This window comes from Clinocottus analis, unplaced genomic scaffold, assembly GCF_023055335.1.
Source record: "Clinocottus analis isolate CAN_PGR_092001 unplaced genomic scaffold, fCliAna1.0.p SCAF_22, whole genome shotgun sequence".
NCBI classification, from domain to species: Eukaryota; Metazoa; Chordata; class Actinopteri; order Perciformes; family Cottidae; genus Clinocottus; species Clinocottus analis.
In genome coordinates this window covers 1528786-1541084 of record NW_027175954.1, presented here as the reverse complement: position 1 = coordinate 1541084, position 12299 = coordinate 1528786, and the positions used below count along the sequence as shown (strand labels likewise).

At 45.0% G+C, this 12299-nt stretch overlaps 1 protein-coding gene across 6 annotated transcripts in view; it reads left to right on the top strand.

The window, feature by feature from the left end:
• Positions 1–12299, top strand: part of myo15ab (myosin XVAb) — a 45260-nt gene that overhangs the window by 27366 nt on the left and 5595 nt on the right. For 4 of the 6 annotated variants that reach the window (XM_068588998.1, XM_068588996.1, XM_068588995.1 and 1 more), the window contains 24 exons: positions 1569–1677; positions 2193–2261; positions 2415–2479; positions 2572–2964; positions 3481–3562; positions 3759–3854; positions 4053–4113; positions 4345–4438; positions 4545–4662; positions 5189–5304; positions 5405–5464; positions 5708–5783; positions 5901–6016; positions 6098–6216; positions 6984–7125; positions 8071–8182; positions 8294–8368; positions 10325–10530; positions 10608–10726; positions 11280–11349; positions 11448–11520; positions 11735–11808; positions 11920–12002; positions 12135–12265. In XM_068588998.1, coding sequence (XP_068445099.1) covers positions 1569–1677; positions 2193–2261; positions 2415–2479; positions 2572–2964; positions 3481–3562; positions 3759–3854; positions 4053–4113; positions 4345–4438; positions 4545–4662; positions 5189–5304; positions 5405–5464; positions 5708–5783; positions 5901–6016; positions 6098–6216; positions 6984–7125; positions 8071–8182; positions 8294–8368; positions 10325–10530; positions 10608–10726; positions 11280–11349; positions 11448–11520; positions 11735–11808; positions 11920–12002; positions 12135–12265 — 2659 coding nt within the window. Of the gene's footprint in view, positions 1–1568; positions 1678–2192; positions 2262–2414; positions 2480–2571; positions 2965–3480; positions 3563–3758; positions 3855–4052; positions 4114–4344; positions 4439–4544; positions 4663–5188; positions 5305–5404; positions 5465–5707; positions 5784–5900; positions 6017–6097; positions 6217–6983; positions 7126–8070; positions 8183–8293; positions 8369–10324; positions 10531–10607; positions 10727–11279; positions 11350–11447; positions 11521–11734; positions 11809–11919; positions 12003–12134; positions 12293–12299 lie in introns of all 6 variants that reach the window. The other 2 variants (XR_011078185.1, XM_068588994.1) reach the window with 2 other exon arrangements.

The following is a 12299-nucleotide window of genomic DNA, read 5'->3' as shown; positions in this document are numbered from 1 at the left end:
ATGCAGTGGTTTGTACTGATCTGAGTCCTAGATTTGACAAAATCCAAAATTTGTCTAGTAATAGTTTGCGGCGATCATTTTTAATAAAGCGCTTTGTCTTTAATCCAGAGCGTCGATGTCTATTTCATGTCACAGTGCCGGGAAAGTGTCCCTGGTCACATGGTTGCAACACATTATAAACTTTATGACTTCTCTTTAACGCCGAGAGTCCCTCGTTGTGCAGCAGAATAATACAGCCGACACCTGTCAGCTCCTCTATGACTCACTTCCCGCCACAGGTGTCATACTTCCCCCCCCACCTCACTCCCTAGCTATTACAGTTGGAGTCACAGTTCAACCGTACGTGTTCAGTCCAGGTAATGGTGCCGCGAATGCCGGCCATGTTGGATCCATCAGTCTTCAGCTGGGACGTGGCGAATGTTAGCCGCGCTATCGGATGTGGCTGACAGGAATTAGCATGTATCAGATGTGTCGTACAGACCTCTCCCGCCCAGCCACCTATTACGTTACCCAGTTACCGTAACCGTCGCAGCGACGAGATCGCCACGGCGGTTTCCCACCCAGGCAACGCGGGGATCTGCTTACGAGGAACTGACACTCTGGCAAATGAAGGACTTACTATTTAATGAGACATGGCCCACGAGCACACACACACACACACACACACACACACACACACACACTCTTGTGGATGTATGGGTCAGCGGCTGATTTCTGACGGACGTAGCAGCTCACATCAGAGGGGGAATCCTCTGATTCGACGGTCAAGAAGTGCTCTGATTACACGAGTAGTTGTGTCTCTGTCGTATGTTTTTCTAGAGCGCCCCTGTTGATATCCACACTAACACATGCAGCTTGTGATAGCATGTCCGTCTTTTAGTGTCAAACACTTCACCTGTTGGCTTAAAAGGCAACTCTGAAAGGTTTGTAGATGAGTAGTTCACAGACGACGGAAGGCGTCGACAACGACAGAAACTTAACTTCTGACAAAATGAACCAAATCACAACACAAGGATGTTCTGGGGAAGATAATTATGAGAATAAATCACATTAAACTGAAAGAATAAGCTATAATGTGCAAGTGGATAGGAAAAACTGACTCACAGCCATAATATTGTCAAGGGGACGGAGGAAGGACCCAAAAGCCATAAACATTTGAAATAATATTTATATCAAAAAACAAGGAAAAGGGGACTCCAAAGACAGACCATGGAAGGCAAAAACAGAGACCGGCCGAGACAGGATACCGACAAGGAGACAGGAGACAAATGGGGTTTAAATACAAGAGGAGGTAACGAGCAACAGGTGGACATAACGAGGGCAGCACAGGTGCAGGGAATAAACAATCAGGAACCAGGCAGAGACACAGGGGACACAAGACTACAAAATAAAACAGGAAACAAATCTCAAACCATGACAAATATACATCAATGGCGATATATCAGCCGAAATCCTGACATATCGGGTCGATCAGAGTATTTGATTCTCACTTTTGGTTGATGTTTCTTCCGCTGGATTCATGTTGTCTCATGCAGCTCTGAAGGTCTGTTTGCTGTCCGTCCTCACAGGAAGTGGAGTCAGCTGCAGGACTGTCCAGCAGGATGAAGGGCGCCGGGGGAGTCGGAGGGGCGTGGCAACAGCAAGGCCAGTCGACCGGCCCCCCGCCTCCACCTGGGGGTCAGTCAAAAACACAAGCTCTGTCCCAAATCTCTCCCTCCTTCACTCGTTCATTTTCTCCTGTTTAATAGAGCGAGCGCTGCGGGGATGATGTATTTTTTACAGGCCAACGAGGCTGTAAAGACGGACGAGTTAGCGCGATGAGTTTCAGTAGCCTCATTAAGCCTCTTGTTAGCGTAAAAAAAAAATCCTGAGAGATGTATCTACTGACATATTTTACATCGTGGAACATGACTTTAAATATCTTAAGCTTTAACTTTGAGATGGCTACTTTCTTTGTTACATTGTATCCATTTTTTGAGTTCCTTCCCTTTTCCCGACTCAATTCAGGCACTCAAATAAAGTATCAGACAGTAGATGAAGTGCACTGTGAAGTAAATACGGAGTCATTTGGACCGATTCATACTCTCACACTGTCACACACTGGAAGAAACTCAATATCTCAAACAGACGTCAAATCTGAAATTTGCTGCGCATGTGTGTGTGTGTGTGTGTGTGTCTTTGTGTGTCCACAGCTGTGAGAGTCCTTCCCGTGGGAGGCGTGATGTCGCCTCCTCTTGCTGCCGTGGCACCTGTAACACCTGGTTCGTCTCAAGTGTGAAGAGAAATATGATGGAGGAAAAAAAAAAAAGAAGAAGAAGAAAAAAAACACCTCATCAAACAAAATTGTCACCCCCCCCCCTCCTCCTCTCCCTCCCTCTTCCTGTTTGCTGTGTTCCTCCTCCTCTCTCCTCCAGATGCCCAGCAGGCTGCTTTGGCCCGGCAGCAGCAGGCGATCGTGAACCAGCAGGCCGTCATCATGGTAAACCCTCCGTCTGGATCCGCGTCTGTTTATTTGTCCCGGCGCTCTTTCTTTCGGAGTTTTTAACGCGTCTTCGTCGTCCTGTTCCTCAGGCCCAGCAGATGACCATGCAGGCCATGGCCATTATCGGCAGCCCGGTGACGAGCCCCCCCGCCTCCCCGATGATGAGCCCTCCCATGAGCCCCCTGCTCCACCACCCTCCCAGCCCGTACGCCCCCGCCAGCCCTTACGCGGTCGTACCCCCGAGTCCGTACGCCAACTTCCCGCCCAGCCCCTACGCCAACTTCCCCCCCTCTCCCTACGCTGCAGCGGACACGCCGCCGCCCAGGCATCCCTATCCTCCCCCTGCCCGACCAGAGCAAACCCCGTGGCAGCATCAGGCTCAGCCTCCCGCGCAGCCCCGGGCCGAGCCCGCAGCTCGGCCTCAGCCGAGCTCCACCAAAACTTACAAAACTGAGCCAGCTCAAGCGAACGCCGCTGCGCGGGTCAGTAACTCTGAGACACGTGAGGTCACAGGCCAAAGTGGCATGTTACGTTACGTAATCAGTGCTTTTTAAATTCATGAAAGATGATATAGTCGTTGTTGTAAAGACAAACAACGACAAGCAACCAACCTCAGAAAAGATTGCATCCACAAACAAAAAGAGTGAGTTTGTTTGCAACGAGATTAAGAAGTGTGTAGTCAGGGGATGAGCAAAAGCTGGAGGAAAGAAAGAAGAAAGCACACTTATAACCTTCATTTCATCATTTAGATCCATATATATATATTTTGCCAGAGAGACTTGAGGAAAGAAAAATAAACATAACCAGACAAACAACTGCATTAACAGCATCAGTGACAGCTTAAAGTCTAAAATCAGTCAGTGGGAAGTATGAGATGAGTCGATGCAGGTGTGCAGATTACACATTTCAACTGCCTCTAACAAAAGAAATGTCCCTTTTTTTAATGTCTGCAAAGCCTTGGTGCAACCTCTCTGTCCTGTCTGTGTGGCTTTCTGCAGGTTCAGTCAGGTAAGGACAGCGTCTCTCAGAGGAAGGCTCCCGGCGTCCCCGTAAACAAGGACACACCAGTCAGAAAGTTTGGTGAGTGAGTAAGTGAGTGAGAGAGAGAGAGAGAGAGAGAAAGAGAGAGAGAGAGAGAGAGAGAAAGAGAGAGAGTCCCTTCAGCCCCATTTAACTAAAACTCATATTTTATGAGAGCTTCAGACATGAAAGCATCTCTCCCTATCAGCTGTGTCTTCATTCATTTTGTGTGTGTCTGTGTGTGTGTTTGTTTTAGCCCCGGTGGTGATGACTCCTCCGCCCCCTGCTGGAGAGGTGGTGAAGTACTCGGCTCGAGCTTCAGATTACGTCGTCCCCAGCCAAGACATACAAGGCATCTGAATTCAAGCTCTTAAAAAATGTTGCTGCTGCAGGTTCACACAGCACAACTGAATCACAGTCGATGCATTTCTTAATTTACTTATTTCCAACAGACACCTCGGTTGGTATTTAGATTTGAAACCCTGAAAAGAAAATATATAACGAGTAATCTACGTAATTCTCACATAGTTTGTATTCTTTTTTTTTAAAGACATCATCAAAAGGTACAACTCCCCACCGCCGCCGGCACACCTGCTGCCACATGAGAAGAGGTGAGGTCCCATAAACACACACACACACACACACACACACACACACACACATTCTAGCTTGTAAATAAAGGACAGCAGTTGATGCTATTTCCAGTCACATACTGTAAAGCAAACCACTAACATGTATTCACACGCAAGAAGCACACAGATTTAACAACACGCTACATCTGAGCCTGAAAAAAACCCTGCAAACTGTGACGTGTGACGTCCACACTCTGTGGATGTGTTTAGGAGACCAGAGGGGAAGTTTAAGAAGAAGCAAACTCCTCGTGACGAAGCTTTACAGATCCTCAGACCGCAGATGGACAACCCTCCTGCTCCACAGGTACACACACACACACACAGATGCACAAATGCAAGATTATACAGAAAGCAGAAGCGATAACCGCTTGAAATGAGTCATGCGGGGAAACATTTTTGTGTTTGCCCAGCCCAAACGCCCTGCTGCCCCCCCACCATCTGCGTCTGCGATGAAGGAGGCGGGATTTAAACCCACCAAGAGCACGAAGACAAAAGCTCCTCTTCGTCCTCTTCCCGTACCTCCTCCAGGTACTAACACGCACTCAAGGTTTACACTCATGCACATCTTCTAATGCATCACTTTGCAGAGGTGAATCATCTCGTGTCGTGGTGCAAAATTGACCAAAAAGTTTGCTTGAATATTCATTTTAAAAAACATGTGTTTGAACTATTCGAAGATCTATTTTTGCGCATCATGTCTCTGCCAACATTGCAGGTGCGCGTTTTATTTAAATGAGAGTAATGAAAGTGAGGTTGTGTGACTCCCACCATGCATTGCGTTCAGTGCGGCCCGTGCTGCTTTTTCTTCTCACGATTTTTAAAAGTTGTAAAATTAGCATCCATTGTTTAAATCTGCTTGCAGTCTTTTCTTTAATTTATGAAGAAATCACCACAGTGCCTCTTTGATTGTCTTTAAAACCCGATGATGTCAAAATCCGAACGATGAAATACTCAAACTGTCCTCAAGCGAGACCAACGCGCTCACTGAACGCAGTTTATTTGGAATAAGCACATTGAAGGAAGTGAAAACCGAAGCGTAACGTGTTTGGTGCAGTTTCTCGAGAGCTTCCTGTCGAGACCCAGACCATCCAGACGCAGCTCCATCAGAGAACCAATGAGGAGCACTACACCTACACCAATGTTCCCTGGAGGTTGTACCTCAGGAAGGAGGTGAGTCCTTAGAGAGAAACTCAAACACAAACGTGGTGATCCACCGTCATAATGTTGCCATTATATTCACCTGTGAGTATTTTTTTCTTGCTTTTTGCAGGTGTTTTATCCCAGAGACAGCTTCAACAATCCTCTGGTGCTGGACCTCATTTTCAAGCAGGTAACTTAGAGAGATAGTTGAATAAATGCGGGATGAATGGATGTAGCATCAGCAGATAAACCCCATGTTTCCATTTAATTTAATCAAATGCTTTTGTTAAATGGTTTGATTTTTTCTTCTTCTTTTTTTTTCTCCTCCCGCCAATGAGAAAATATTTTTCCCTGACAACAGAGAAGAATCACAGACAGATCAAACTAAATTATTTCTAACATCACCTCCCCGCTCCTCTGTGGTCTCCTGCAGATCGTGAACGACAGTCTGTCGGAGGCGTGTGTTCGCATCACCCGGGATGAAAGGCAGAAAATGAAGGCTCTTTTCGGTAGTCTGTCTGTTCTTCCCGCCGATTTTTTTTTTTCTCCCTCAGACTGTACGCTGTAATCCAAACGCGTCTCGGTGACACTCATGAGTTCATGTGTCTGTTTTGTGTGAATGACAGCGAAACACGGCGTTGAACAGAACATGGATCCGGTGGAGGAGCATGTGAAGAAAACGATTGTGACGGCCGCCAGGGAAACCTGGGAAATATACTTCTCCCGTCTGTTCCCCGCGTCGGTGAGGGCGGTGAATCCTAAGAGGATAATAATTATGTTATTTGCATTTTTATTGAACTTGTGTGTGTGTGTTTGTGTGCAGGGGAGTGTAGGAACAGGTGTGCAGGTGTTGTCGGTGTCCCACGGCGGTATAAAGCTGTTGAAGACTGTAAAAAGCAGCGCTGCAGCTCCAGACTACTTCAGAGTCCTACGACCCTACACGTATGTGCAGTTTCTTTATGGCTTTCTTTGCAAATTCTTATTGTGAATCACAGATATCAAATTATCTAGACTTTCTTCTGTTCGTTCTTACTATTCAGAAGAATATTTATTAGCCAATACTGGATTTTCAATAGAGGAGGGAATCACCAGAGGTCCCACTATACGATATTGTTTACGATACTTAAGTCCCGATACGATATTATCACGATGCTGCAATACGTTGAGTATTGCGATGTATTGCGATTTATTAGCTTTTTCAACCGCAAATTGTCCCCAAAGGAAAATTTGTCAACAAAAAATTGATTGATTTTATTATTCCAGGACCAAAAAGTTTAGAATTGATTAAATAAAAGATCGATACTCGGCTCCGGTCGATCGATACATTATCGGCACGCAAAATATCGCGATACTACATTGCATCAATTTTTTGCCATCGTAGAGACTGATACCTGAGAGAAGATAATATCCACCAAGGTATCAGTCGAAGTGCAGTTTTTGTTCAGGCCTTTGTATCAAAACATAAAATAACTTTATCCTCACAAGTCAAAAGATAGGATCATTAATAATAACATCAATTATGGACAAAAAAACTGCTCTTATAATTAAAAGTAATCAAACTGATAATCAGCATAAAATGGAAACAATGGATTGTCATTTTGCTATTTTGTACATTTAGATCGTTATTCATATTTGTTAACTGTATTACTTTCTACCATTTCTTTGTTTCATCTAACAGTCGGGAGCTTTTGCGCTGTGTTTTCTTTCAGCTACGCAGACATCCTGTTCGTAACCATCCCGTCTGAAAACATGCTGGAGTTCAATCTGACCAACGAGAAACTGATCCTGTTCTCAGCCAAGGCACCGCAAGTCAAGCATCTCATAGACACCTTCATCAATGAGATCAAAAAGGCACAGCACACACACACACACACACACACACACACCCCTGTTCTGTCCAGTCTGTATTTCAATGGTAACAAGGGCTGCAGTTGGAGCGAGGACCTCAGAGTTTGACGGCTCTGCAAAAATAACACTGTACATTGATTTTGAATCAACCCTTCAATGCTGTTAAAAACATTTGTTAATGATATACATTTAATTTATTGTATTTTTTTTGGTTCCTCTGCCAAAAACCATTAACCTTAAACCAGTCACAATATTACCTGAATAACCCGTCATCACCGGCTCAGAACCACAACAAATAAACATAAATAGAAGGTGAAGGAAAACCATTAATTTATTTAAAAGACAAACAACTAAAATGTCAAAATGTTACGACGAGGTGTGGCCGTCAGTGAGTGTGTATACAGGAATGAAAGATGAGCGAGTTGTGTGGTAAAAGTAAAAGACAAGGATGAAGTATGGGGAGCGGAGTTTCCTCTTTCGCTCACCACCATGAAACAAATAGGGGTGGGAAGCACCAGAGGTCCCACGATGCGATATCACGATACTTAAGTCCTGATATGATATTATTACGATATCGCGATATATAGAGTATTGCGATACATTGCGATTTATTAGCTTTTTTTCAACCGCAAATTGTCCCCAAAGGAAAGCTTTGTCAACAAATTTTTTTATTGATTTTACTAATCTACAACCAAAAATGTTAAAAATGTATTAAATAAAAAATCGATACTTGGCTTCTGTGCATCGATACAATATCGCCACGCAAAATATCGCGATACTATGCTGTATCGATTTTTTTCCCCCACCTCTAGAAACAAGTAGGGTGCACTCGTATGGGACCTGACCCCACGTGCTGCCGTCTGCAACACAAAACACACACTATTTATCTTACTTCAGCAACAGCGTGACAGTATCCACTTGTTAGTTTGTTGTGTTTCTTCCTCGCAGGACTCAGATTACGTGATCGCGGAGCGAAACTTTGTGGCCGACGACCGCTCCATGCTGAATTTTCACAAAGGCGACGTCATCCGGCTGCAAGTTATGGACGGCCTGGAGAAGGGTGAGAGACAGCGGTGCATGTGGTGAAAGACATGACGTCTAAAAAAGTGTATCTTTGATCCAACCGTGTGTGCGTGTGCATGTGTGTGTGTGTGTGTGTGTGTGTCTCCAGGTCACAGCTACGGCTGTGTGGTGAGGAAGAAGCTGGTGTTTTTGGAGGATCTGAAAAGAGACACTCAAGACTTTGGTGAGTGTTTGTTCTGGATCTTAAAATATGGATCTCAAAGTATTTCCCCCCGTGGTAACCAGATGTTCGCACCGAGCTCCCAAACAAACAAAGCTGCACTTCAAGCTGACAGCTTTGAGAGATTTATGAACCCGGACCGCGTCCGTGTCCCCCGGGGGGGGGCGAGACTGTCTCGACCGAGCCGGGGACAAATAGGTGGCGTGATGTTGACGGCGCCCACAGCACTTTACACAACATATTGTATCAAAAAACAATCTTTCAGATGGAAGGTGGCGATGCAATTTGAAAAAATATTGATTCTTTTTTTTTTTTTTTGTAAGAGGCAAAAGATGGTCACAGATGAGGAGAAGTTCTGTCACTCCGTTGCCCCGACAGACAATCTCAGTGTGTGCTTATACACACATTGTTGTAATTTACATGGACACATTCATTGTTCTCTTTGGGCTCCAACATTTGGACTTCAAAACCGTTGTTAAATAGGCCTCACGTAGCACACAAAGGCCGTGTTTTCTGAATTTGGAGCCGTCCTCCACTCTACAATCCGCTGAGAGCCGTCGTCATGATTAATTCGCAAAAAAAGCCGACATTTCAAAATATATGAACTAATATTGAGCAAGACATTTAACCCCCTCGCTGCTCCCCAGGCGCCTCACAGTGCAGCCCACTGCTCCTTCACCAAGGACGGGTCCAACGCAGAGAAGAATTTCCCCAAGGGGATTAATAAAGGATATAAAAGCATCATTCCTTTCTTACTTCTTAATATAAAATGTGAATGTAAGATCTGAGCTGCATTACACATTAAATTTTTCATCAAGTTTTAAAACCTCAGAGGGGTGTGAGGACAGCTTGTGTTTGTAGATATTTACTCTCGGTCCCATTGTGGGGACAAACAGCTGCTCCCCACTAAAGGCGAGAAGCTGCAGACAAAAACATCATTTTTTCATGCACAACATTTTTGGGATTTTGGGCTGTCTGTTTTTTTTCAGACTAGTGGGAAAGCATCCAAAATACACAATTATGCATTTGTTTTCCTTCACTGTCTATTTGCATCTGTATAATACGCATAAATTCCCGCTTCAAGTTAGCATTACATAACGCCTCATTTGCACATTTGAACACACATTTCAGAAAACTTGTAATGCAAAAGAGAATTGTCATAATGCAAGTTATCAACTAAGGATGTTTCATTTGATTCAATTTTTTTTTTACCATATTCACCATAGTTCACATAGTTATCGCCTCATGAAGTTCATTTGGCGTGTTATGCAACATGTTAGCAAACAGTTGCACATACAGCAGATACGGAGCAGCACTAGTTTGTCTTTGGGGTTTTGTTTCTCGCCACCTTATGAATACAAATCCAATATTACCTTCTATAAGCTTCTGCTCAATGTTCCTCTATATTCACCGACTAGTTGCTCCCATCCGCCTGCTCGTTGGTGCTGAGGAGCCCTTTCTGCTTGAAAGGAAGTCAATGAAAAAAGGTGAAAGTGAACCAAAACAGTAAAGCTGTGGGCCGGAAAACCAAAACAATGAGCTGAAAGATGCTAAAAGCTGCGAGGAACTGCAGCGTCAAGGTCCTCTATGGATTCATCCCTCCTCTCACACTCACTTGATGCATTGTTGCAGTGGTTGTTGCAGTGATCCGGGTCGCCCCGCGGGGAGTTGCTGTAAGTCAATACGAGCGACAGAAGTGCCCGTGTGTATCGTATCTACAATTAGACCGAAGGCTGCCGTTTGCCGCGTGTTATCAGTTAAGTCTCCCAAATGAGAGGGAAAAGCGCGCGGATACAGATCTGACTTGTGTAAATGAAAAGCTGACCTGCTGTGTGAGAGGGAAGGCAGATAGTGATCCAGGACTCACAGCAGAGAGGCACAAAGCACTCAGGTGTGTGTGTGTGTCTGTGTGTGTGTGTGTGCGTCTGTGTCGTAATCTCTCCGATCCGTGTGCGTCAGGCTGGAAGTTCGGTGCCGTGTTCGGCCGCTCCGGCGCGTTCCCGGCCGAGTGCGTCCATCCCGTCGCTCCTCCCGACTTCCTGTCGCTGCCGCTGGACCGCAGGGCGGAGCCTCCAGGGGGAGCCGGGCAGTTCGCCGCGTCGTCGGCCGTGGCCGTGGCCGTGGCGTCCACCATGGCGGCGCACGAGATAGATCAAACGCTCGAGGTGCACAGACACGCACGCTATCGCATATGTTTTCTGGCGTCCGATTTGTTTTTCACTGACAACCTTTTGTTTTTCAGAAGGTTTCCCTCGATGGCTTCGCTGAGGGAGATCTGGATGAGAGGGCCCTGCAGGACAGTAAATATGACATGTTGGAGTTCGCCAACCAGTTCTTCAGACGGGGAACCAACGGGAAGGGGTGAGAGACCAGGATCCAGGGATGAAAAGTAGCTAAATACATTTACTCAAGTACTGCACTTTGGTACTTTATACTTCAAGACCAAGATGTTTTTTAGTGACTTTGTAGTTTTTGTTCCACTACGTTCATATAAGATAAAATAAGATAATCCTTTATAAATCCCTCAGTGGGGAAATTACAGGATTAACAGCTATGATTACTGGTTCTTTTTTTAATTTTACATACAAAACGCATCATTAGTTTATAAAATGTGATGCCCAGCAGCATGTAGAGTAATTAAAATCTGCTCCACCTGAACCAGCTGCAATATTAAAGTAGTTCAGTAATAGTGATTGAATAAGAAAATACTAAACGTTGACGCCCCAATCTACATAATGAGTATATGGAAATACTTTTTGTCCCTAATACTTCTGTATTAAATACAAATTGGAATACAGGACTTTTATTTGTCATGGATTATTTTAATAGAGTGATATTGAAACTTTTTCCTAAAGTTAATTATCTCTGTTTTAAATCTTAAGTTTTGCACTTTTTGCCTGATTTGTGTTCTCAGAGATTCCCTGAAGAGCAAAAGCAAGAACAGAGATCTCAGAGAGCCCGCTGACATGATCAAGTTCTCCAAGGTGCTTTCTGCTCGCTGTAACTTAAAACACTCATAAAATATGTCATATGTCTTCTTCTTTTGAGTTGTCTGTACGATGACACTTATTCTCCTTCGCAGACTCCTCTGACTGAGTCTCTGATAGAGTTTACAGATCCAGCCATGAACAGAGTGGCAGCTGATCTCTTCCTGTGTAAGTTCTCACCTTCTCTCATCTCTCCTCTAATTACATCATCTTATTACATTACTCTTATTACGCCCCGGGCTCCGATTCATCCTCCCGAGTATCAGATTTTGAGTTCCTTAAGTGCTGGATCTCTCTGCAAAATTTGCTACTAGATACTTAAATTATTGTTGACCTGCGTGAGTGTGTGTGTGTTTGCGTCCTGGTTGTGAAATGTGTGTAGCGGTGATGCGTTTCATGGGTGACTCTCCATCAAGGGGACTGACAGAACAGGAAGTGGTCAACATTGTCCTCAAGGTAGATACACACCGTTTTTCCTCTCTAAAGCTACTATTCTCTTTGACAGCTTGCTAATGTGTGTGCGTATGTGTGTGTGTGTGTGTGTGTGTGTGTGTGTCCTCCCCTCAGCTCATAGGAGAGTTCACCTTGATGAGGGATGAGGCTTACTGCCAACTTCTCAAACAGCTTACGGCTAACACCAGCTCCAAACCGTAAGTCTGCTTCCCCACATCAACAACGTACCCACAACAAACCAACCCACACGGCGCTCTTCTTTCTTCTCGGAGCCTGTAATCCTCCATGTGTGTGTGGTGTGTGTGTGTGTGCTCTCGTGTGTCGTTCAGTGATAGTTGCCAACGAGGCTGGAGGCTGCTGTACATCCTGACCGCTTTCCATCGCTGCTCCGAAGTCCTCAAACCCTTCCTGCTGAAGAACCTGCAGCAGGCTTCTCGCAGTGCCGGCGTGCAGTATCAGGGTAATGAAACAGACCCCATCACCGAGTGTAAGTC